This window comes from Peromyscus leucopus, unplaced genomic scaffold, assembly GCF_004664715.2.
Source record: "Peromyscus leucopus breed LL Stock unplaced genomic scaffold, UCI_PerLeu_2.1 scaffold_387, whole genome shotgun sequence".
Lineage (NCBI taxonomy): Eukaryota > Metazoa > Chordata > Mammalia > Rodentia > Cricetidae > Peromyscus > Peromyscus leucopus.
In genome coordinates, this window is record NW_023505274.1 from 15,884 (window position 1) to 43,448 (window position 27,565).

At 38.1% G+C, this 27,565-nt stretch overlaps 1 protein-coding gene and 1 non-coding gene across 2 annotated transcripts; one reads left to right on the forward strand and one right to left on the reverse strand.

Moving 5' to 3' along the window:
* Nucleotides 1-1,757: 1,757 nt before the first annotated feature.
* LOC114697841 (E3 ubiquitin-protein ligase TRIP12) lies at nucleotides 1,758-27,293 on the reverse strand (the record flags this gene model as incomplete). Its single annotated transcript, XM_037201927.1, is given in 20 exon segments — nucleotides 1,758-2,001; nucleotides 2,604-2,642; nucleotides 2,645-2,706; nucleotides 2,991-3,027; nucleotides 3,030-3,084; nucleotides 3,461-3,574; nucleotides 5,627-5,791; nucleotides 11,349-11,437; nucleotides 11,440-11,478; nucleotides 11,481-11,511; nucleotides 12,621-12,775; nucleotides 13,046-13,160; nucleotides 18,923-19,021; nucleotides 21,012-21,168; nucleotides 22,230-22,372; nucleotides 24,454-24,605; nucleotides 25,150-25,277; nucleotides 25,867-26,066; nucleotides 26,725-26,798; nucleotides 27,101-27,293. Coding segments are annotated over 20 exon segments (2,244 nt in total), but the record flags the coding sequence as incomplete, so codon positions are not given.
* Nucleotides 8,439-8,541, forward strand: LOC114697917. The gene has a single exon (XR_003735271.1). It is a non-coding gene; the product is annotated as a U6 spliceosomal RNA (small nuclear RNA).
* Nucleotides 27,294-27,565: the final 272 nt, after the last annotated feature.

Sequence of the window (27,565 nt, forward strand, 5' to 3'; positions counted from 1 at the left end):
ACAAAATGCTATGCTCACACAAAAATGTTTGTGCTCAGTTTGTAAAACACAAGAACTTTGGAGACAAAGGAGCCCAGATCTTCTGGCCAACAGGGTGAAGCTGAAGAACCCAAATCCCTCCCCTTCTAGGTAACATTGCTCATTTACAAGCCTCTGTGAGCAGAGGCCTCCTGCCCCAACTCCTCCACACTGGGCAAACTGTCCAAAGATTTCTGTCAGCAGGGGATGTTTCCACGTAAGGCAAGGTCAGTGTAGAATGACAGTTACAGTAGTAAACTAAACCACTACCTTCCTTTGGGGCGATGGGATGAAGAAGGCTATATGTCAAGAGAGTCAGCACAATTAGTTTTTTCAAAGTTCAGTTTTGTTTTTTGTTTTTTTTTTTTTTTTTTTTTTGTTAAAAAAAAGGTGCATCTCATTTTGAAGGAGATGAAGGCAGAGTTCAAATTTATTAGTCTTCATTTGAGCTTAGGAAGGAATGGATCAGCTCCCATTTTCTTTCCACATTTTTGTGTTCAAGAAGCTGTAAACAACAAGACCCGCCACGGCTGGACTTGTGGTCACACAACGACTTACTTGCACTGTAATGTGGCCAAGACGGCTTATCTTAGACAGGTGGGCATGTGTACAGCACAGAACTATAAACAAAAAATGGTGAAGCAAACTTCTTTTATTTTTAGGTAAAAACATTAACCTGACGGATTATTGCAGATCTGAGAAATGAGCACACAAACAAATGGACAGCATTGTTTACAGGTGCTTTGATCTGTGTGGAGACAAAGGCTGAGCGGTTCATCTGCAATTCAATTAACGCTGGGAGATGATGAGAGAGTGAAATAAAGACTGAGAACAGCAACTTAAAACAGGAGTAGGGGAAGGAAAAAAAATAATTTAAACTCCAATACGGAATGAAAAGTAATTAATTTAAAACTTGACATCAATTTAAAATGGTCTGGCCATGGGATAAATACTGGCCAGCCCAAGCTGTGGACCTTTTAACCTACACAGAAAATGAATGCGCTTTCCTTCCTCCTTTCCAGAGGGTGATGGAAATATTATGTAAACAGACCTAGTGTGTCACTTGGCAAAAAGCCAGGAGTGCTCTGTAACTATATTAAAACTAAGCTATAAGAAAAGCCTACTTACCTAGTTACAAAGGCTGAATTATATTGAGAATATATTTAAATTCAATGAATTTTAAATTGTATCTTAATTTGAAAGAGCCCAGGATGACAAGGCCCAGGGCTAATGAAAATGTCTTTAACTGTTCATGTTGAATTATTTAAAAACAAAAACAACCTGTATGAACTGCAGAGGCAGCAATGAAGTGGAAAAAGAAATTGAGAGAGGTGGAAAGCACACAGAACCCATTTACTAAACTAGAGTTGTCAAATACACATGAGTTTAATGTCTGTACTTATGTACAAGAGTTGTCTTTGGAAGAAACAAATTGCAAACTTAGCTAGATGGGATACACACAGCCCAGAATTAAACTGCACAGCGACATTTATGTTCCAGCCTGAAAAAACATCCCTTTGAAATTTCACACAGCAAAGCAAGTTAAAAACTTCACTCATCAAATAAATGATAATTTAAACACGAACTTGCTAAAGAAACCTCATCACAACAACGTTTTAGGGCCTGATCACTTTAAGTCCACGGGGCCATTATGAATTATAATCTGCAAGCCGATTTCCTACAACAAGAAGGAGAACATGTTTCCTTGACTCAGGTGACACACAGAAAAGAAATCATGATTTTTTTTCTTTTGCTGTAACAGGCAGACATTGATTTCTTGTTGTGATCAGGAAAGATGGAACGACTGTTGGCCTTCTCTTGCTGCTATCAACAGTTTATCACGCATTATCTCAATGCTCGAGTAGTCCGGCAACTTAAGATAGTTCACACAAGTCATTACAGAGGGTAAGAAGTCATCTGGGTTTTCTGTTGATTCAAATGTCTTCCGCACAATTGTCAGAGGTGGATTTAAACTCCGGAACCCTAATTAAGAGAAATAGAGTTCAAGAAATTTGGTTATTTTTTTCAAATGTCACAAGACACATCACTGCTTTGTTCAGTATTAAAACTCCCACACAAAGTAGTCCTCTCTTTTGGCTAATGATGGCTGACTAGCTAAGAGCATTGGCCACTCTTCTGGACTCAATTGCCAGCACCTACAGGGTGAATGACAGGCATCCAGTCCAAGGAGGATCAATCCAATACCCTCTTCTGGCCTTAGCATACAGGACAAGCAAAACACCCATACACAAAATAAAAGTTAAAAAATTCAAACCAACTAAGCAGACTCATTCAACTTATTTTTAGAATCTATTCTTATCTAAGTCAATTAAGAATTTAAAATTTGCAAACACTCTAGAATTTTATCGAAGCAACATTCCTGTACATTAGTGACTGTGTATGTTTAAGGCAGGCTCTGAACTTCTCTGCCAGTGTTTCTTCATACTCCCAGGCAGATAGGTGGTCACCTTAGAAACCTAATGGATTGTAGTAACTAAGAAACACTGTACTCCAAGTAATGGGCTGTCTCAAAGACAAGTGATGCTTCACTCACAGAATTAAGGCTAAGCACAGACACTACCCACCTCCAACCGGCAATCGTGGGCTACCCGTCACAAACTGGAAAACAACCTCTGCTGCTCATTATCAAAACTACTGAGAATCTCAAACAAGAACTTCACAGCTCGACTAAAACAAGAACAGAATTATTTTGTGTTAAAATACTATGTCAATATATGAAGCCTCACTTATAATCATTGATAATGACATCTATTTCAGATATGGTTACATATGAACTCTCATTACAACACATTATTTAAAAGTTTATTTTGCTGTCATAGCTGAAATCCAAATAGAACAACTTTAACAATACAAAATTTTAGGAAAAAAACTTCCCACAAACTTTGATGAGTTGATCCCTCTCCCTCTAAATCTCTAACTAAAACTGAAGAACTGGCAGAGTCCATACCTACCTGTCATGAGTATAGCCATGATCAGGCCTGCAGCATCCATCAATGTTTTTGCATCCCAAGTGTCTGCTTTACTGCCACACAGGAGCTGATCCAGCTTTGAGATGAAATAAGGACAAAGAATTAGTAAAGAAACACCTGCATGCTTGGGTGACAAGTAGCTGTCTAAAAACATGGCTTCCAGGGTGCAACTTCGCCAAGTCCCCTTCACATTGACCAGCAGGGCGCTCTGAGCAGAATGCTGCTGCTGTATTTTACTTTCACAGAAGGAATTCTATCCCTCTCTGCCTCTAGAACACTCTTATTTAACAAACTTCCTTAATCAGAAAATTTCCGTAGCCTTCCCCAAACTCCAAGCCCTTACTTACTCAAAAATGCTGTAGAATGGGTTTGAAGGCGTAAGGTAAACTACTCTGCTATGATAATTACACAGACAGAGAAATGACCATGTCTTTTAGACAAGAGCTACTTACTTCTTCTGGGTAGAAGTACTGAAGATGACTGAGTGGGAAAACTGATTCAAATCCATCTCTGAATGAGTCAAATTGCCTAGAAACACCTTCATTTAGTGCCCAGAATATCACCAACTGCAAAAAGAAGTCATTTTTAAAATTCCACAAAATTCCAAATCTGTTTTCTTCAATATGTGACAAAGTATAGTAAATGACCTTCTAGAATCACTTTAAAGGCTAAAACTTAAAAAAGTGTTATTAAGCCAGGTGTGGTGGCACATGCCTTTAATCCCAGCACTGAAGAGGCACAGGAAGGCACATCTCTGAGTTCAAGGCCAGCCTTATCGACAGAGTGAGTTCCAGGACAGCAAAACCACACCATAAAGTTATTCAATCTCCAGACTATCTCCAAGAAAACTACATCAGTAAAAGGCCAGTCAGATAAAAGTAAGACAATGTCAAAACTGCCACATACATTTTTACATTGTTTTAAAACTTCATAGAAAACCTTCCCTCCAGAAGATAATTACATGTTGTCTTACAGAAGACAAAGATAATATCCCAAGAGGTTAAAATGTTACTACTGAAATTAAAGATTAACATTTCAAGATCCTTAATTAGCAACTGGCCACATTTTTAATGTGGAATATTGACTTCTAACTCCTGTCCTCTGCAGTGTGTGCCTCTTCTTAGAAACAGATACAGCTTGGACATGCAGGAGAACAAAATCTGAGGATAAGAAAAAGCAGCTCTAAATTTACTCAGCTCCCAGTGGCCCTGGTTAATTTATTGGTACATAGAATATTCAGATTAAGATGAAACCATTATTACACTTTAAAACTAACAATTATAAAGTACTTTTGGAAAAGCAAGGATATGGATGTTTGCACATTGTTAGTAAGCTGGAAACGCAGCTTCTTCAAAGATAGTACACAAGAAACAAGTAATATGAGAAGATAGCCTGATTAGTTATTAAAAGGGATTACTTGAGTCATAGAACTGCTGGGAAGGCAAGGATCTTGGATATCATCTTTTTAAAGAAAATAAAGAAACTACAGCTGAAGTTTTCCAGAGGCCTAAAGTCCCACATAAGATTTTACGTAAGACCAAGGTTTCAAAATGAGTATTCTAGCTTGAATCCAATGTTCTTTTTAGCCCATGTCAAGAATAAACCCAAGCAAACTTTTAAACAATGCTAAATATAAAGATATAGCTTGTAATATTTGCATGCAAAGGAAAATAGTTTCTCCTACATTTAGCAACCTTAAAGTCTACCGCTGTAAATACGCTTTGGAGTGGGTGAGCCCAAACACATTAAGTGTGGGTATGTGTAGGCATGTATGTGTAGGTATGTTGGTGTCTTAAAGCAATTCTGCCAAGGCATCTGGCTTAAAAACAAGGGCAGAAATGTAGTTCAAACAAGTGATGACTCCTTTTCATTGATATCTTCTCCTACAAGAGAAAATGTGGTGTAATGGATGATAATTCAATCTTAAAGATGGGTCAATTTAAGATTATATGAGGCACTGAGAGAAAGAACTGGTAAGTTTTTTTACACAAACATGTTTTCTGCAGAGTAAAGTGCAACCTTTCAGACCTAGAGCTCTTCCCAGTTGAGAGAAGATACAGGGCATCTATACACTGCTGCTCCATTATGATGGAGCCTTTGATGTGTGAATAACAGATAAGGAATTCCACTCTGTCCTTTGAAACCAACAAAGGATAAAATTTAAGGTCACTTTTCTAAGTCACCCTTGAGATGAGTAGCAGACAGAGCCCACAATGTGAGGGTCACCTAAAAGTGGACTATGGTGGACCTATTCAACATGCAGTTTTTGGTAGCATGTTATGAGACTGGGTGGAAGACTGTGTTTCTTCAATGATCCACAAAGTCCACCTGTCTATCCACAGGTCTCACCTCCTATGTTTAGACTTTTGTGTCTATTTTCAAAGTATGGAGAAAGTTAACTTCTTAGGATTTCTTTGCTGTTGTTTTAGCATAAGATATTTGTGTGTTCTCTACAAAGTGCACAGAAGCTTACAAAGGCTGAAAGGGCCTCCAAGAGTGGTCCCAGTGGTGTGCAAGAAGCTAAGGGACCAAGTTCAGCAATCCTAACTCCCTCCTCATAGGAACACAGCACACAAACTCCTATGGCCCATGACCCACAGAAAAGAGACAATACATACTCTTAGGTATTCCTCCAAATTGTGGATAGTCACTGGTATATCTTTCCCTCCTTTCTTCAGTTCAATGTTGGGAAACCCTGGCAGTGTGAAATCCAGTCCTAGATCTTCCACTGAACAGCCATTCATCGTAAGAGTTTCTAATGCATACTGTAGACTCTCTTTGGTCTTTTAATGGAGAGAGGAAAGAACACAGAAATTTATGCAAAATTCTATTGTAGTCACAAAAAAACAGAATAGTGTAACAACTGATGATTCCTGTAGTGCTGGTTAAATTTTGGTTATATTCTACATATTAAACAAGTCACTGGAATCACAAAAGGAATCATTTTAAACACCTCTGTATCGATACAACTATTTTTGTGGAGAGAAACAGGATTGCTGAGTATTTTCCATACTGAGAAATAGTTGCTCCATGTAAACACACTCAAATCAAATATGAGAGAAAGTCCCTATGCATTTGTTAAGCTTTAACAAAACAGAAGGGAAAAAAAAAAAAACTTGTCTTAATTCTAGGCCTGTATTGATAACCTAACTGTATACCCAAGAGTATATATATTTGGAAAATTATAGGCAGTATAATAAATTTTTCCCCTCCCCTACAAGGCTCACAAGTGTAAAGCACACCCTGGAGATATTCACTTTCTTATCCACAAAGCACAGTACAGCTTTGTACATCGGGGGTGGGGGCTTCCAAGAAAGCTGAGCCAAGTCACATCAAACCCAGAGGATTTTTTAAATGCTTACAACTTAGAAAGTCTACATAAATACTATTTTTTTTTTAAACATTAAGGATCAATGACAAACACACAAATTGAAGTACTGAAATGAAGGCAGTTAATTAATGCCGATTCATTAAAAAGCTCTCAAACTATCCTTCACTAAAGCAAACAGGGGATTATGGAGGAACAAGTGAGGAGGAAAAGTCAAGGAGAGGGACATAGGAAATCCTGGAGGTTTTGTTCTAATGAGGAGTCTAGAGAGAACATTTGCACACCTGCCCATGCAGATACACACATGACAGCAGAAAGACCACCACCTTGCGGGGGGAAAGTTAATGGACTGGGGGAAAGGATGAGGACAAAAAAATGTACAAACTATAATGATGCATATGAAAATCCTTAAGAAACCTATGATTTTGTTCACAAGTTTTTAAAAAATAAAACAAACCTGTCTCTAAACAACCTGGTGTAGACCAAAGTGATCCCAACTCTCTACCCGATTACATGGTCATTCTCTACCCCGATTACATTCAGTACATCTAGAACATATTTAAAGAGAAGAAACTTAGTTTCTCTGGCTTATATACCATATCAAATTGAATTTAAACATATTCCCAATTATCTTGTGAGAATTTCATCTACCAGGTCAAGGGTCTAGCTCAGTGGTGGAGTGCTTGCCTAGCAGACATGAAGTGGCAGATGTGGTCCCTAGCATTGTTTTAAAACCAAACAAACAAACAAAAAACCAAACAAACAACAAAAAAACCAGTCAAATATGAACCAGAAAAATGTGCCTTGTTTGTATGTTTTACAAAACAAGGGGAGAGTGGGTCAGGGATGTAGGTCATCTGGTTATGCACCCTGGGTTTAGCCGCCAGTACTGAATAAACTGACATTGTGACAAACATATTTAGTTCCAGCATTTGGGATTGAGAGGGAGGAGGATCAGAAACTCAAAGTAATCCTTGGCCACATATTAAGTTTACATAAGTTAGGACACCAAAATAAATGCATCTTACAAGAAGATTGGGTATACGTGAGGCAATCAAAACATGCTACAGGTTTTATCTCCTTTTATTTCTTTCCCATTCTTTATGTAACACATGCTAAACAATGTGTTAGAAGTTTAAATTATAGTGTTTGAGAACCTTAGGGTAGGAATGGGAAATCAAGCAGACCCCTGAAGTTCAATGGACAGCTAGTCAAGCCAATCAGTGAGATTTAGGCTCAAAGAGCTATGTATCCAAAACATCAGGTGGAGAATGACTGAGGAAGCTATCCAAAGTGAACCTCTGGACTCCATGGGCATAAGCAAATACACCAACACAACAAAAGTCTTGCAGTTGTTCAATACAAACCTACACAATTCTAAATACCCTTTAAAATATTGTTATTCATTTATTTTAATTTGCATAGTGGTATTTGCTCTGCCCATGACTTTGGGCTATATGTCCTAAAGGAAGCGGTGACCTCTTAAAAAAAAAAAGTAAAGCGAGAAATCTCCCAACCAAAAAAGGCCCAGGCCCAGATCATTTCAGTTCATAATTCTACCAGAATTTCAAAGAAGAGCTAATACCAATGCTCCTCAAATTGTTCCACACAATAGAAACAAACAGAAGGAACATTGCCAAACTCTTTCTATGAGGCTACAGTTACCCTGATACCAAACACACAACAAAGATGCAACAAAGAATTACAGACCAACTCCCCCATGAACAGTGATGCAAAAATACTGAATAAAATACTAGCAAATCCAAGAACACACAACAACACACACACACAAAATCATCCACCATGATCAAGTAGACTTCATCCTAGAGATGCAAGAATAGTTCAACATATGAAAATCTGTCAATGTAATCCATCATATAAAACAAACTGAAAGAAAAAAACCCACATGATCATCTCATTAGATGCTGAAAAAGCCTTTGACAAAATCCAACACCCCTTCATGATAAGGGTCTCGGAGAGATCAGGAATACAAGAAACATACCGAAACGCAATAAAGGTAATTTACAGCAAGTCAACAGCCAATATCAAACTAGAAAATATGATCCTGAATGAGTTAACACAGACTCAAAAAGATAAACATGGTGCTCGTTTGGGCAGCACCTATACTAAAATTGGAATGATACAGAGATTAGCATGGCCCTGTGCAAGGAAAACATGCAAATTCATGAAGTGTTCCATATTTTTAAATTTTCTTAATTTAAATAAATAAACAGATAAATAAAAAGAAATTTTAAAAAAGGAAGAAAAAAAAGACAAACATGGTATGTACCCACTCATAAGTGGATACTAGATGTAAAGCAAAGGATAATCAGACTATAACCCACAGCTCCAGAGAAGCTAGGAAACAAGGAGGACATTAAGAGGGACATACAGATGGGTAAACAGATGAGATCTCCATGAGTAAACTGGGGATAAGGAAGGCAATAGAGGGAGGGGTTGGGGGATGAGAACATGAGGGAACAGGATGGTTGAGCTGGGGGAAGGAAGGAGTGGGAGAGCAATGAAAGATGTATCTTGATAGAGGGAGACATTATAGGGCAACAGAGAACCCTGGAGATAGGGAAATTCCCAGGAATCCATAAGACCGACCCCAGATTAGACTACTAGCAATAGTGGTGATGGTATCTGAACTGGCCTACCCTGGTAATCAGATTGGTGAACACCCTAACTGTCATCATAGAGCCTTCATCCAGTAACTGATGGAAGCAGATGCAGAAATCTACAACCAAGCACCAGGCCGAGCTCCAAGAGTCCAGTCAAAGAGAAAAAACAGGGATTATATGGGGTGGGTTGGGGGGTGGGGAAGTGGTCAAGTCATGATGGGAAATCTACAGAGATAACTAAACTAAGCTCATAGGAATATTCCAGACTAGACACTCTGCATATGGAGAGAGATGTGTAGCAGGGTCTGTTTGAGGGCAGTGTGATCAGAACTATCCCTGGTGTATGAGTTGGCTTTCTGAATCCTATTACCTATGGTCAGACCCCTTGTCCATCCTTGATACAAAGGGCAGGGGCTTGGTCCTGCTTCAACTGAATGTACCAGACTTTGCTGTCCCCACATGGGAGAACTTACCCTTTCAGAGGAGGGGATGGGAGTTGAGTTGTAGGGGGAAGAGGAGGTAGAACAAGAGGAGGGATGAGGGGGGGATCTGTGGTTTAAAAACATTTTAATTGAGAGAGGGAGAGAGAGAGAGAGAGAGAGAGAGAGAGGAGAGAGAGAGAGAGAGAGAGAGAGAGAGAAGAGAGAGGAGAGGAGAGGAGAGGAGAGGAGAGAGAGGAGAGGAGAGGAGAGAGAGAGAGAGAGAGAGAGAGGAGAGGAGGGAGGAGGGAGGGAGGGAGGGAGGGAGGAGGAAGGAAGGAAGGAAGGAAGGAAGGAAGGAAGGAAGGAAGGAAGGAAGGAAGGAAGGAAGGAAGGGGCTACTAGTACAGTCATAATGGCAGGAACTTGAGAGAATTGTTCATAGTACAGCCAGTCACAAGAGAACTCAGTGCTCAGAATGCACATGTTAATGCGCAGCTCACTTTCCCCACTCTTACACAACCCAAGATCTTCTGCTTATAGAATAGGGCCACTCACTGTGAGCTAGTCTTTCTACCTCATTAACGTAATCAAGACAACACAACACAGATACAATGTCAGAGGCTAAACTTTACTAGATAATTCCACACAAGTGTGCCAGAGACTTGTCTCCTATGTGCTGACAATGAATACTAATAACGATCACAGCATCTTTAGACACTATCTCCTCATAAACATAACTGGGAGATAAAATGAATACCCTTTCAAATCATCTTCCAGCCTCTACTACGTTTACTCCATCAAAGTGCAATGCTGTCTTTTTATGAATGTGCTAGTCTTACCTTAAATAATCTTAAAGTGCTGGAAAGATAGCTTAGCTGTTAATAGCACTGGTGCTGATTTTTCAGAGGACCTAAGTTCTGTTCCTAGAATCCATATGGTGACTCATAGCCACCTATAACCCAGGTATAGAAAAACTGACGCCTTTTTCTGGCCTTTTTGGGCACCAGGCACGCATGCAGTATACAAACTCAGATACAAGCGGTCATACATACCCATAAATACAAATAAATAACTATAAAATGACAGTTGGTTACTGCACAATGTTACTTTTTAGAAAATACAACCTGTTTTCTTCTGATATCCAATACCCATACATATAATCACAGACTGAGCCTAAATGAGCTGGTAATATATAGATTAAAAAAAGACAGCAATGATATAGAGCTCATGATTATCTGTGAGATGAAACAGAAACTTCAAAGGGTAGGCATCCATAAACCTGTTATTGATTAATAATACTGGGTAGTGAACCTAGCACCTCATACATGCCAGTTTAAGTGCTTTACATTTGAGCTGTATAGCCCCAGCCTGTCAACAACCATTAAAATATTTTCCAAGCTAGGTATAGTGGTATAAACTCGCAATGCAAGCACAAACTGTGGTAGAGAGGCGAAGACGAGAGAGAAACAAAGTATCTTTCTGAAGAATTAATGATAAGGTATCTGATTACCTAAAATTTAAGACAACTGGTCTTAGAACTTCCTGAAGTATATTTTATTTGGAAATCAAGACATTCACTTGCTGTTATTAGCAATCACAGCGGGTACATTGTGAAATCAGGCTGTTTTTTAGTTTAAAAGATGTATTAAACATCTCTATTAAGATGAATATTGCTGTGATAGAGAGAGCTTGTTGCTCTTTCAGAGGACCTGGGTCCAGTTCCTAGCTCCATGTGGTAACATCTGATATCCTCTTCTGGCTTCCAAGGGGCACTGCATGCAAGTTATATATACAGACACAAATGTAGGCAAAACACCCATAAAGATAAATACACCCTTTTAATTAAAAAAAATAAATAAATAAAACTATTATCAATTAAACTAGGTCAAATACAAACCAGTGAACAAACCTCATTTTTCTAGAACAAATAACTGATCTAATCCCTGACTGTCTCTTCCAGACCTACCTGGGATTTATCCTGCTCCAGTCTCTTCTTCTGTCTGACAATGTCTTCTAGGTGATAGACTGATCTGGCTACAACCGGATCAATGTCAATAAATCATGAGATGTCAGTGAAGTTTCCTGCCGCAGCATCACTTATAAAAGGGCAGGCCAAGGGGAAGGTCCACCTGAAAGGGAACAAGCAATATACTTTGTTGCAACTAGCTTGTAATAGGCACTTACGAGAGGTCATTTAAATAGGTCAAATAATCCCAGGGGGAAAAAATTAGGAACTGTTTCTATCTTTAAATGAAATTGAAAGCCACAAATCTCTGCCAAAATTTAGCATGCTAAAGAACCTATTTAAGGGAACTGGAGAGAATGGCTCAGTGGTTAAGAACACTGGCAGCTCTTCCAGAGGACCTAGGTTCAATTCCCAGCACCCCACATGGCAGCTCATAACTGTCTGTAACTCTAGCAACAAGGACCGACATCCTTACACAGGCATACATGCAGATAAAACATCAATGCTCATAAAAAGAAACTTTTTAAAAAAGAACCTATTTAAGCGTAACACAAAAAAATGAACACCAATGGTGAACATACAATGTCCATAAAGTATTTTACCTGTGTACCTCTGAAACACTACATGAAGTGTTCGTCAGTGAAATTTTACTTTATTCTGAACCAAGTAAACTCAATACAATTCTACTTATATATTAAATATTCTGAAATCAGAGAAGGTAAAATGAAAAACTTACTTAAAACAAACAATGAATGGAACTTCTAAAATAACTAGTGAGCTCTTAAGAGAGAATGTAAACTTGTGGGTTTCTCAAATGAAAGTATTTTACCCATACTGATAAAGTACCTCAGAAAATGTGAGAGGAAATGAAGAAAAGTCCAGAAATATTCAAACCTCCATGAATATTGATTCCTTGGTTTATTATCACAAGAGCATTCTAACAGAAATTCAATGAGTTTACCTACAATGCTCATGGCTTTCTTGAATTAAAAACATCAAATCGAATCCTGACAAAATAACAATTATTGTCATCTTTATATGCTGACTGAGCCTGGCTACTGAAGGAATGCTACACAAAAAACTAGAGGTTGGGCGCTGTCACAGCCTTACACGTGTGCTTCATAAGCAGAATTGGCATTTAAATGAATTCTCAAGCAGTTTGTGCACACACTCAAAACAGACTGCTCTAAACACAGCATTGAGTACAGGGACTAAGGTACTTTTACAGAACATTGTACAAAATCACAGACAAGCAAACAATCCTAAACTTACCAATCTGAAATCCATGATAGCCTTAGCCATTAATTTTCCTAAGAAGCGAAACTTCATCTTAACCTTTGCGATATGAGCTGGCTTAGCTGTCCTACCAAAGGGAAGCGCAAACAGGCCCTGGAGGTTTTGAATATACTTGGTCCCTTCTTGGCTTCCTGTAAAATGAGCAAGTCACCAAACTCAGATGAGACTTTCCAAAACAAAACAAAATCTGATAACTAAGAACATTAAGAAATTTAGTTTTCAGAAAACTGGAGCAACGGCCTCTAAACTATAAAGCCTTCCCATTGGATAAATGAGAAAATAGAGCCCCCCCCAAAAAAAAAAAAAAAAGGCAAAGACAAAGCCCAGCAGAGAGACTAGTATGTAGGACCCCTTACCTGATCTGAGTAATACAAACCGACCCACTCACATCTGCACATTACCTTTTGGATTGCTAAGAGTTACTTCTTCACCTCTCCAGAGACCCAAGTCAGCCCTCTGTAGTTCCTGAGAAACAAGTGCATAAAACTCCAGTGTTGGCCCAAGACCTGTACCAACCTAAAAAATAAATAATAAATAAATAAATAAATAAATAAATAAATATAATTTATTTTAGAAATTGTGGTGTCATTTTGCCAGGCAACCTCTTGGCAACATGGACATGTTGTTGTTGTTTTGGTTTTGGTTTTTCAAGACAGGTTTCTCTGTATAGCTTTGCACCTTTCCTGGATCTCGCTCTGTAGACCAGGCTGGCCTTGAACTCAGAGATTCCCCTGGCTCGGCCTTCCGAGTGCTGGGATTAAAGGCACGCAAACATAGACACTTATACAAAAGTGTTTGCCAGGACAGGTGGTTTTCCAAACTGTCCAGAATAGACATTCTCTGAGTCTTGGCACTGGAAACCCTCTGGCCCCAACATTCCATTTGAGGCTCAAAATTCCTGCTGAGGTTACGAATTTTACCTTTAGAGAACAACATGGTATTATTTGTATATGCTATTTTTCTCTTTAAGGGAACTATCATCCCAAACCAACTAAAGTGCCACCTTCTCAGGAGAAGCCCCCCAACCTCCCCAAACAATTAGTTTGACTCTTTCCTATGGCATTTTAGGGTCTTGCCACAATTCCATTACATACTTGTCTTGTAAGTTTTAAATGAAGAGAAATTATTCTGACTGCCTTGAATCCCCATACAGTCTACAACACATTTAATAGGAGTCTAAGGGGTAAAATCAAGGTCCAATTCATGTTAGCAACCAGAGTTAGTTAAGTCAGTGGCCTCTTAAGTCCAAGGGTACACTGAACCCCCCAAGATAGTTATCATTGTCACACACCATCGCAACAATAGGGCTGGGGGAGGGGGCGGTCCTGGAGCTCCTGGTCTCCTGATCTGTTAAGTTTAAGGGACTAGGCTTTGCTATTTAAAATTAAGATTTAAAGGTGACTGTTCAGTTTACAAAGTTTCTACATGACAGCACCATTATTATCAATATGGAGTAGTGTTCACAGACTCAGCATACCTCCATGCTCTAGCAGGATCTCACCAGTTTAGTCCATAACAAAGACAAGCAAATAAGCTTACATCACAGTTAGATTATAATCTGAAATAATCTGCTAAGTGACCAACTCGCTTACAAACGTGTAACAATGGATACTACACTTTTTAAAAGTCCATACTATCTTAAGAGTTGATAAAGTCTACCATATTTCCTATTTTAAGCAGTCATTTTGCACCCTAAAAGCCCTTTCTGATTAGCTCCCACCCTTTCCACAGAAGTCCACATAAGTAAATAAGTATCACTATTTAACCACGAGTGAATGCTCCAACAGGTATCTGGTAGTTTCACCTTTGGCTTTTCTTACTCCCCACAATCTAAACCAGTCACTATACAATATAGCTCTGCCTTAAAAACATATTCTAAACTAATGATTCTCCACCAATGATGATTCATTCTCCTGAATGACCACATATACACTAGTGTTCCTAACATCCTACATACTATAGTGACATTGCCTAGAAAAAGCTTTCTTGTTCAAGCACAGCATATTTTTTTAACCACAGCCTAATAGCCTATGATCCTACTTTCAGTATCACTGACCTGACTGTACTGCTTATCCCTAACTTACTAGTACCTCTAGCCACTTTGATCCCATGATAGTTGGAACACACTGCCTGAGCTTCTGCAGGGACTTGCTTTCAACTCAGATGTCACCTTAGAAGCAGATTACCATCTTACCCAACCTGTTCTATCGTCTTTAATCTTTCTTGATCACATAGTTTAAAATGGTGGGATGCACATGTGCGCACCACCTTCCAAAACTAAAGAAAACTCCACAATGGTAGTTGTAGGACCTTGTTTATTTTGATTGCTCACCATTGATTTCCAGCCACTGGAAGAATGGGAAATTTTAGACATGCAGTAACAAAGTTGTCCACAAGGTGGCGCCCTGGGGCCATTTAACTCCCTTTTTCACAAAATTATCCCAAAATAATCCTAATACTCGATTCCTTTCTCTTAAAGGGTTATTTCTAAAATAAAATGGGTTTAATTTAAAGTATTAAATCCTTTCTTTTAAAAAAGAGTATTAAATTCTACAGGTGCTAATGAATGCCTATGTCTCACCCACTAAAGCAACACAACTTCCTCCTGAGGCCGGTCAGGAGTATTCTGCCCAGACATCCACTAATGACCAGCCACTTAGTTGGTCTGGCTTTATTTCCATTTTTTTTAAAGAGAGGAAAATATGATATTCCAGGAATAAAAACACAGAATAAGAGACTCCGTCTCAAACAAATTTAAAAACCAGAACAATACCACTACCACCAACTTAAATTTGAAAGTAAAATGACTATTTTAAGCTAACAAACCAGCATATTTATACGCCAAGCAATGTTCTGTTTATCATATTTTAGTTTGTTAGCCATTCGAGCAAGATGGTGCGATGAATATATTTTCCCAATGAAGTTGGATTCTTTAACTTCTTTTCAGACAAGGGAAGACCCACTGAACACCATTAAACTATTGGTTTCTGCACTAGCAGTTAAAATCTTAACCCTAAGCAGAGCCACTGTAAAGCTGTTCTGAACCCATATGGGTCTCATTTAATTATAACTGTTTATGTATAGTTCATGCCTGTTGTGTGTGCATGTGTGAATGAATGCATACATGTATGTGCAATCCAAGGTGTTCAGGTTTCAACAGACAATGTGTGTTAGACATTTCTCTTTTCACTCTGAGTTTTCAGGGAGGCTTGGTGGCAGGTACCTTTACCCACTGAGCCACCTTCACCAGCCTTAGGTTTCATCCTACAATTTGAAGATGAGAGTGAAAAAAATAATCCAGCATTCAGAAAAGAAAAATACTGGAAATAAGAAAATAGAAAGCATGTTTAATACAGTAAACACACCTGATGGTTCACTGCAAAGGTTTTTACAGCCTTACAAATGAGAATTTGAGTACCATACCCTGCGAGCAAAAACTACTTGGAGGGTGAGAAAAAAAATCCAAACCACTAACTAAAAGGCTTATAAACTCATTACCTCCCTCTTTTTCTTTTCCATCTCCCCGCCTCCAAAAATTGCACTGGCTTATGTCACTCGTCACCAAGGCCCAATACCTTGGTTCAAGTCTCATACTGCTGGAAAACGTCTCTCTCTTTCCACTAAGAGTCTTTGCAAGGCTTAACTCCCTGTCTAAAAGCCTCATTTGTGTGGCACCTACATCAATTACTGGCAATGCCCTTTTGCTTTTGCACCCCTGATCAGTAAGAACAGGACAGTTCTGCCATAATATGGATACACTTCTCCGGACACAAACCTCTATATATTTTTATTCTGGGGGCTATGGGCCCTTAGAGCTTTTCAAGAAAAGTTTTTTTTATAAGATTATGTTTAAGAAACTGAGTAAAAAATTAAAGCCATGACTACAATTATTTAAATAGCTACTGGTAATACTGCAGACAAAACTATTAAACTTACAGTGTGTTTACTATGATACAGTGTTCTAACTTCATACATAAACATAAGAACTTAGCTACAACTTTGAGGATGTATTTCTATTATTCACATTTTTTAACACAAGAAAAACAGGAGCAAAGCAGTGCAGATCCAATGGAGTTTAAAAAATCACCAAGCGTTGTCTTTATACAGAAAGCCATCACTTGAATCTCTTGGCACACTGCCCTTTTTTTGCCTGATGAAAATCATCTCATGGGGATGGAGAGATGGCTCAGCAGTTAAAAGCACTGAAGGTTCAATTCCCAGAACCCACATGGCAAATAACTGTCTGTAACTCAAGTTCTGTGGCAAAACACCAATGCACATAAAAAATTAAAAATAAATTAAAAAAAAGAAAACCATTCTTTTTTTTTTTAAGAAAGAAAGAAAAAGAGAAAGAGAGAAGGAAGGGAGGGAGGGAGGGAGGGAGGAAAAGAGAGAGAGAGAGAGAAAGAAAGAAAGAAAGAAAGAAAGAAAGAAAGAAAGAAAGAAAGAAAGAAAGAAAGAAGAAAGAAAGAAAGAAAGAAAGAAAGAAAGAAAGAAAGAAAGAAAGAAAGAAAGAAAGAAAGAAAGAAAGGGGGAGGGAGGGAGGAAGGAAGAAAGAAAAAGAAAGGAAGGAAGGAGGAAAGAAGGAAAGAAAGAAAGAAAGAAAGAGAGAGAGAGAGAGAAAGAAAGAAAGAAAGAGAGAGAGAGGCAGGCAGAGAGGGAGAGAGGGAAGGTCTATATTAATGTGAAATGATCATTGAATATGAACTATAATAATAAAACACATGTATTAATGTGAAATGATCACTGAATATGAACTAAAATAATAAAACACAGGATTTAAAATCTGAGATATCATTCATGGGAAATCTTCCAATGCAAACACATGAAAGAAAAAAATTATCAACTAGACAAATGACAAGCCATTTATAAATCCAGTTAACAAAACTTTTTTTCTTTTTTGGTTTTTTCAAGACAAGGTCTCTCTGTGTGTAACAGCCCCAGTTGTCCTAAAACTCAGTATGTAGACTACGCTAGTCTCAAACTCAGAGATATGCCTGCCTCTGTCTCCCAAGTGCTGGGATTAACTTAATTTATCAGTAAAGCAAAACCAAACTAAAAGATAAGAAGTCTCAGAAACTTTTCTAAAATGGCTAAGTGACCAACAACAATGCAAAAACAATGTTTTCAATAAAAGGAAAATGCTATTTCAAATCATACCAAGATTGTACTACTAACTCATTACTAATTTCAATTCTTAAAACTGAAAAACCTGGTAACACCAAGTACAGAGTAAGAACATAAAAACATTGGACTCAGAAAATAACATCACTGGGAAAGTGAAAGACCTGGTACCAACACTGATGTACAGTATGGTATTTCTTAGTAAAATTAAAATATATTACCAAACAAATTAGTTATTGAGATATATATCCAAGAGAACCACAAATGTGTTTATTAAAGAAAGACTTGGGGCATGAATGTTTTAACAATGTCACTAAGTCAAAAACTGAAAAGAATGCAAACACCCCAACTAGTGATTGACATGTATTAAGCCATCTGTGAGATAAAATGCTCAAAGAAAAAATTAGAAAATTAAATTAAATTAAATTAAAACAAACCACACACAACATGAATGAGGTTCATGTGCATCACAGAAGTGAAAAAAGAGCAACACAACAGCCACATTAATGCATGAATGCATTTATTAATGAGCTTGCAAAACTAACAAAACAACTTAGTAAAGTAGACCTGTGGCTGCCAGGGCAGTCTTTACAGAGGTGGATGGTCTCCACTTGCATGGTGGAGATGGCTCCACATGTCAACTCAGAGAATGCTTTTACAGTGTACACAGTATTCTGTATAAATAAACTAACTCTGAAAATGCAGCCCAAGCATTCCTCAATTACTGATTCTTAGGATAGCCTTTCATTCCATGAACATTATACAGGTATGTGCATAATTATGCCAAGAAAAAAATCCTGATTTTGACTTTGCATTTAAACCCCTGAAAAACATAGAACTTAAAACATGACATAAGCCAAGCGGCGGTGGCGAACGCCTTTAATCCCAGCACTCAGGAGGCAGAGCCAGGCAGATCTCTGTGAGTTCAAGGCCAGCCAGGTCTACAGAGCAATATCCAGGACAGGCACCAAAACTACACAGAGAAACGGTGTCTCGAAAAAACAAACAAAGCACATCATTAGAGAGAAAGCAGACCAAAGTTTTTTAAAGCTAAATTTCCCAACTACCTTTCAGAATTTCATAGTATCAATATGCACAAATGACATTTTATCAAGAGCGTAAGGTACAATGCCATCAAGAAGTCCAAAACTCACCTCATTTTCATACTGGATTTCTAACATTGCCCGTGAACTCCCAAGGTCCTGCATCACGGACTCAGCTTGTTTTAGCAGCTCCTCTCTGTTCACAGTGCGCTAACAAAGGAAATGGATGTGAAGAAATAATGCTTCAGATATCACTTACTGCAGTGCAAAATAGATTTCACTGTTAGAAAAGTACTCCTTTAAGCACATCCCTTAGGAAGGTTAAAGTGGCTGCACTGTTAAAGACATTAACCAGTCCCTGAAACTGACCAGACTCACTACCATCCGTGTCAGATTAAACAATATAAAGCTGAGAGTCCCTCTCAGGGAAAGTAAAGCTGAGCTGCACAGAAGACTCAGATGAGCTGACTTGGCAAGACTTGGAAAAGCTGAGTTGCAAAGAACATTCTCAGACAAGAAAAGCTGCAAAAAGAGACCAGCACAGTTACCTGGAAGAAACAGAACCCAACTGGAAGAGGTTTAGACCAACTGAGGAACCTGGAAAGGTCACTCTCCAAACTGCTGAGCTGCCTATACACTGTGCAGTGTGCTCCAGGTACCGAGCTTTGTCACCCAGTCTACAGTGGGCTTTGATAATGCAACTATCTTTTGAGTAATTTCTGCTTCTGTAAGTAACCCCTCACCCATAACCCTGTAAGTAACCCTAATAAAACTCATCTTCACCACATTGGACATCTGTACTTTGTTCTGTTCTGGAACTCCCTAACTGGGGTGAGAAGATATGTGTTGTGTCTCCCCAGGAAAAGTTCTGTCACACAACAAGTATTCTCTCCATGTATGAAAGAAAGCTAGATATAAGTATAATTACTGATGTAACCTGATCCATAGTTTAAGTTTAGAAAATTCAAGTCAGAGAAAAGATCTTTGCTACTTGGCCAAACAGTGATATAATTCAGGGCTCCAGCTACATAAAATCTCCTTGGGCACATTTATACTTTGATGATAGAAAAGTAGGTGTGGAGACAGGCAAGGTGTTAAACCTCTAGGCTCTGAACTGCCAAGAACAAGATGCCTCCTAATGAGATCATGAGGATGACAAAGGTCCTGCTATTTCCAAACATAGAGCACTGCTACTGATGGAAATCTTCATGAGATAAAGAAATAACATGATTTGCTGCTAAGTACAGCAACATGGGTATGTATATGTTTATTTCTAATTACAGTCACTCCTTCTACTTTTTGTTATCCCTAACAAAATGGACTTTTGGGACTAAAAACTTGGAAGCTGTGAAACATATACATACATATATATGAAGCCGTGAAACACATACATACATACATACATACATACATACATACATACATACATACAAACAAAAGAACAGTGGAAGTCAGCTAGGCGGTGGTGCACACCTTTAATCCCAGCACTTGGGAGGCAGAGGCAGGAGGATTTCTGAGTTCAAGACCAGTCTGATCTACAGAGTGAGTTCCAGGACAGCCAGGGATACACAGAGAAACCCTGTCTGGAAAAAAAACACATACATACATATACACACACACACACACACACACACACACACACAGTGCAGGTCAAAAGGCTGGAATTGGTCTCACATGAAATGGCTTTAGTACAACTGCCAGCTAACATTAGAAGCCGGGAAGATGATAAAGTCAGCAACACTGGAGCTGAATGGGACAGACTGAAACTATGCAAGGGATTCTGTTTCACTCTCTTCCAAATGGGCTGACATGCTAAGGGAGTAAAATGCATCTAATACACAGAGTCAATTTTAAAAGAGAAGCTTTTCAATATAAAAAGAAATTAAGGTGTAAGCACCATGGTAAGTAAATGAAGGATGTTATTTCAGAAATAACAGAAGACAAAATTAAAAAAAAATAACAGAAAACAGGAAATTTTACTAACGGGTGATTTTTAAAAGATAGAATGATAGAGTTCAGCAATTAAGAAGAGTAACTGCTACTTGGTTCCCAGACCCTTCATCAGGCAGCTCACAACCTCCAGCTGCATATGCATAAACACTCACACAGAATCAAGTGAAAGCTGTTACTCCACAGGCATAATCAGATGCAGTATTTTAGGCTCTGCCTTTAATTTAAAAAGCTCAGCATCAATACTTACCTTTTTTCTATCCAATCTAGGTGCAACTCTGCTGTCTTGCGAATCAGACTGGTTGATTTCTGGGTTGGTATCAAGTAATCGTTGCATGGCCCGGTCCCGATCAAATGCAGTTACATAAAAAAGCATTTGTCGGGTATCAAAAGGAAAGAAAAATGGGCTATAAAAGATAAAATACATATTTATCATCTGGATGAGAATCAGAAGACACTTAAAAACCTTCAAAATCTACATTGAAAACAACTTCTGATATAATACACTATGATGTACACTTTTAACCCCAGCACTGGGGAGGCAGAGATGGGAGGATTCCAAGTTCAGCCAATCTGGTCTACATAACAAGCTCCAGGACAGCCACAACTACATAGAAGGACCCTGTTTGAACACTCAAAAAACAATTCTGAAATAGTTTTGTTGCCATGGAGTTTTACTCTGCTGCCCAGATTGTCTTTAAACAGTCCCCTTAAAACATCTCTAATGGAAGGGCTTACAGGAGTACACCATTACAACATCACACCTGGCTGTTGTTGAAATTACTAAATGTTGAGCAATCATGTATTCTACATGCCTTTCCACATGAAATCAACAACTGTCTATTCACAATCACCTTAAAAGCTTTTTGAAAAGCTTTGTGGATATACAAGCCCTCATGCCTTAGAAGATGAACAACATTCCAGACTCTAAATACAAAAGTTAATAGCTTTAGTACTTCATGATAAGCATCACAGGCTTAGCATTTAAAAAAAAAAAAAAATCACTGTCAAGAACAAGCTCCTTGTTTTCAAAGAATGAATCCTACAGCCAAGACACTTCCTACAATGACTTTAAGAGTTTGATTTTATTTTCATTTTTGAGAAAAGCTTTTGAAATGTCCACCTGAATCTGTTTCTTATAATATGACAGCATGTAGAGGATATGGTGAATCCAAGTGAAAAACCTTAATTTCTAACTTATGTTTACCATAACTAATAATAGGCCTATAGTATTTAGTTCAAAAACAGCTCAGAAAACCAAGTAGTCACATCTCTGGAGTATCACTTTTAGGAAGGCACGGATTTTATGATCCTCAGTCAAATATCTTTCAGTGGTTTTGCCAAGTTGTCAACAAATACTACAATATTGGTAAAGATATGAACAAGTCAACTACAACAATTCTATCACAAATCAAAAAAGACCAACACCATGCTAACATTTACAAGTTTATCGAAGGGACTGTCTTACCAGGTTTTTCCTAGCTCAGTGAGCCATGTTGGGATGTTTCCTGTCATGATTACTAGAGGATCTTGAAGCTGCCTATTCGCTTTTGCTGTTAACTTACTGTTAATAAATTCACTAGTTGGAATAATCTCCTTGCACATCGCATTCTGTAAATTTGAAAAAAAAATTAAAAATGTCTTCCTTTATCCATCAGTCAGTCAGTCTGTAGATTTCACCTATGTTTTTACATGCAATATCCAGTCCCTCAATGCTATTTCCCATTTCTGAAACATCTTATATCCAAACCTCATGAAGCTGTTTCCTTCACTCTTCCCCATACTATACAAATAAGAAATGAGGTATGCAACCGTTTACTCATGAAGAAATGAGTGCTGGCTAGATTTATGTCAACTTGACACAAGGGAAACCTCAACTTGCTTTTGGTCACAGTATTTCATCCCAGCAACAGAAACCCTATCTAGGACAGAAATTGGTACTGGGGCTATGAGGTATTGCTGTGACAGACCTTGACTATGTTATGTTGTCTTTTGGAGGACTATGGAAGCATCTTTGACCTTTGGGCTGGAAAAGTTAGTGAACATTCAAACCTCAGTAAACTGTGCTGTGGGAATGTGGAGGATAAGGATGTTGTGTTATACAGAGGATGGAAGTCTGGCTTGTGAAGTTCCAGGAGGAAGTTTTGGGAGACACTTCATTATCTATCATTATCAGGGCCACTACATATTTTGAATTTAAGAGCCTCTGGCTCTTGTCAGCAAGAGCTCAAGACTCAGCTTTGACTAACAAGAGACCAGCACCACTGAAGTGAAACCTTTGTGTTACTGGGACAACTGACGCTGGTCTGCTGGAGGTGAGAAATAAGCAGTAGTTAAAAAGAAACTAGCGTCATTGAGGTGAAATCTTCTGGGAAGTGTTTCCTCAGTCAGAACACAAAAGCTGTGTTCCAGAGGTGACCAAAGTTTTATCTTGAGCTGGCAGCTGAACTTGGTGGTGTATGAGTCACCTAGGTGGTACTATTTTGAACTCATGAAAAGCAGGTGAGGTTTCACGCTGTGGGGCTGTGGGGCATGGCTCAAGTCACTGAAGAGAATTGAGCCCAGGCGAGGCTGCTGGTTAAAGTGCAGCCCAGTTGCAAAAGACCTCAGCATTTTGGAGATGCCAGTACCATGGGATGATCACCAAGGAAAGCAGCAGAAATGAACTGGATCTCAGAAGACAAGCAGTAAGCCTGGTAGAGGAAGCTAGAGAAGTGACCCAATTCCCTTGGATGAACCATAAGAGTGAATGAATCCCAGATATTGGAAATTGGGTTATTTACACTCTTAGAGTTCAGTTTTGCTTTGCTCAGATTGTGGCTGTGCCCTGGTTATTCCTTCTTTAAAAAAAGAAAAGTATTTAACTTAATTTTGATTTTTGCAGTAGCCTACAATTGAGACTTTGAACTTTTAAGAGATTTTGAATTTTTAAAGAGAATGGATTTTTTTTAAAAAACTGTGGAACTTTATGTTTTATATTCTGATAATATTAACATGTGAGCTTGAGGATGAATAAGAAAAAAGACCGTGGTTTAATAGTGATACGCTTGTGTGTCAAGTTGACACAGGATCAACTGTGCTGGCTAGTTTTATGTCAAGTTGACATAAGCTATGTATACTCATTTGCAATGAAGAAGCCTCAATTGAGAAATGCTTCCATAAGACTGGGCTGCAGGCAAGCCTGCAGGGTATTTCTTAGTGATTAATGTGGGAGACACAGTCCATCATGGGTTTGGGTACCACAAGGCTGGTGGTCCTAGATTTTATGAAACAGTAGGCTGAGCAAGCCACCATTAAGAACAAGCCAGTAAACAGCACTCTTAAATGTCTCTGCATCATCTGCTGTCTCCTCCAGGTTCCTGACTTGCTTGAGTTCCTGCCTGGACATCGTTCAGTGATAAACAGTGATGTGGAAGTGTAAGCCAAATAAACCCTTTTCTATGCAACTTGGTTTTGGTCATAGTATTTCATCGCAGTGATAGAAACCCTAACTAGAACAAAATGTTTGGGTTTTTTTTTTTTTGTTGTTGTTGTTTTTAAACGACTTAATCCAAGAATATTAAGTTCCACAAAATGAGTTCATTGTGTACTTTTAGTGAATCACTGTTTCTATTTCTAGTATAATAGAACATTCATTTGCTAAACAGAAAGCTATATGGTGACACAGGATTTCATGAACAGACATTACTCACATCATACAAGTAATACCAGTATCGACTGATGGCGTGTAAAACTCTTAAAAGAAGGATCACATCTAAGGATGGGTCTTCAAAGGTGATATTTTCAGGTGGTGTGGGAATGAGGTAAACTTCTAAAGGATTTGCTACTGACGGGCACACTCCATCTAAAGGATAAAGCAAGTTTCAGTTTTGATCAAAGTAGCAATAGTTAAACCTTCAGACCCAGAGTCATCTTTACCATCTGAAGCTGTGTCACGTTTAACTTCTTGGTATCTCAATGCTATCAAACATTTCTTCCCTTTTAACCTTGTGCACAGTAACACACAGGCATATAAAATGTTCAAGTTCCCCTGAACACACATACCCAAACAACAGTAGAAAAAATAACTCCTCTGCATTCCTTTCTTGTGTAAAGACACACTGTACCAGTCCTAAGAGGTTAAGAGCCAATCTGTTTGTTGGTGACCAAAGAAAGCCATCAACATCAACAGTCCTCCTAGTCTATGTTCCAGTTTTAATTTTATAGAGACTTAATTCTTGTTTACTAGACATTAAAGTCAAAGACTTAACTAAAAGCAATCACACTATAGTAATTTATATCTTAATTATACCCAAAGCTTTCTGGAGCTCTACATCAGTTTTAAAAAGCAGGAATACAGAGAAGCCAGGCCCTGATGACAGTCTGCTTCCCTCAGCATGCCATCTTACCATGCCATAACTCATCGTGCTTCTTTGCATTTCTGGGAGAAGTTTTTGTTGGAGCTGTTTGGGCTCTCCCCCTTTTGCCACCAACACAATCTTTACTGCTTTCTTCATCCTCTCTCACAGGTTTGTACCTAAGGGGATAAGACAGTATGAAAATCAAATATAGATTTTTAAAAGTGCAAACTGTTGAATAAAGCTAATGTCTAAGTCACAGAATTCCTAAGAGTTCCCTGGAATCCAACCTCTCCCTCCCCATTTGTATTCAGAGTTACCAAGCATTTGAAAGAACAGTAATAAATAAACAAATAAACAAACACAATAAATAAATAAAAAAACATAAATAAATAAACAAACAAACAAACAAACAGTAAATAAGCAAGTAAGTCTTCCCAGGGCTTTTACTTTGGGAAATGGTTCTCTTAAAGGCAGCATAGGAAGCTGTATTCAAATGCCACAGATTATAATCTAATACCACACCACTTTGACTCCATTAAAAGACCTGAAATGAATCAAAAAGCAGATTACTGCCTTTAAACATGCTTTCCAGTAGATAGAATCAGGAAGTAATGTTCATATACATATATGCATAATTAAATATTTGAAAGGCTTTTCATAGTTAAAATATAAGTTAGGTTCTCCCTCTCCTCACAGAATTGGGCCATAACTTTAAGATGAATTCCAAAATTCACATACTACTAAGAGAAACCAGTTCAGACTTGCCATATTGTATGAGTCTTTGTCCAAATACCAGCTCTTCCCAGAGGATTGCTCTCATCATCAGTAGATTCCCTTTCATCTTCAGCCTGGACACTGAACTGCCGCACTGCCTGATACACAGTCATGTTATATGGTAGTAAATGTTCTCCAATATAAAACTGTAGCCTGTGCCTTACATTTCCTGAATTTAAAAACTGAGCAGCCTGAATAAAGCAAAGAAAGGTCCATATAAGTCAAAGTACTGACATCTGTAATTAGACAAGACATATCTGCTGGGGAAACAAGCCAAGACCTATGGTTGATGTTTGAAACTACATTTCCTCCTGAAGCTCATATATTCTGATTATCATTTAAATGAAATGCTTTAAAGACAGAAGTGCTCAGAGACTGAACTTTTTGTTTCAAGTACGAGGATACTTAACATATACATAGGGATGGGAACCAAGTCTAGACAATTCATATTTTGCATACACATCTTTGAAGACAACTGAATACTGGTATGGTTAGTGTAACTCGCTACCACTTTTTTTTTTTTTTACAACCTATCACTTACAGGCAAATGTGAATTTTGCACATGTAACATCCAGTTGACTTCAGATTTTGAATTCAACTTATATTAGTCTATTTTTTCCTCTACATATACGATTACAAAATATTTCAATTTATAAGCAGGTGCAATAGGAAATTAATAACTAACAAATTAATCACATAAATGTACTAAAATAAGTCATTACTAAAATAATTCATTTCTGTGATTTTTCCAATAGTGATTGATGAGGGCACCATTTGAACCTGGGAAAGCTAAATCACAGATATAGCATGATGAGTATACACTACAACCTGGTGTGAAAAGTACCTTACCAGAGACTCATCTATTTCCTCATCTGATCCATCATCATCACTGTCTTCATCGTCTTCTCTTACTCTTCCATACCCTAAGTACCAAAAAAGTCCAAAAAGATAGTTATCTAGGAATATTAGGTGTCAGATGGAAGAGTATATACATTGGTTAAATGGGTGTTCTCTTTAAAAAGATATTTTGCATTCTGATCTATGAGGAAGAAAGCTAAAAAATTCTGAAACACAAAACACTCTGCCTATTAAGTAACTGCAACATAAGCCTATTTATTTCTGGTAGGAGCAGAGATTCCTACTACCTCAGGTTTATCAGTACCAGAATCTACCCTTTAATGCTAATTTCATAACCATACAAGTAAAGTACATAGGAAGAAAATACCTCTAACCACAAGGTATCTTTCAATAGCTTGCACCAGAGCCAGGGGATCAATCTTAACAGGCCCGCCTTTCCACTGCTTCACATTTGCACAGTCTGGGTGTCTTTGTAACTGACATTTTAACTGATGTGTGTTGAAAAATTTTAAAGCTTGTGATCCTCTGTTGAGAGAAAAGCTCAAGATAATTGAGAAAAAAGGTTATTCTATTATTTTCAGTCAACATATATTTAACTAAAAAGGTAACAAAAACTTCATTTCTTATGGTACAAAGCACTTAAAGATTTAACAACAAATCAAACAATTAAATACAAGTTATTATAAATTAACAATTAACTGTGTGTTTTCAAGCATATGAAAGTATGAAATGAACATGACCTCTGGCCACTCTCATGCCTACCAGATCATTTCTCTGGAATAAGAACTCTTCAATTATCTAAGCACACTCACTTCTGTAGTATTTTGTCCTT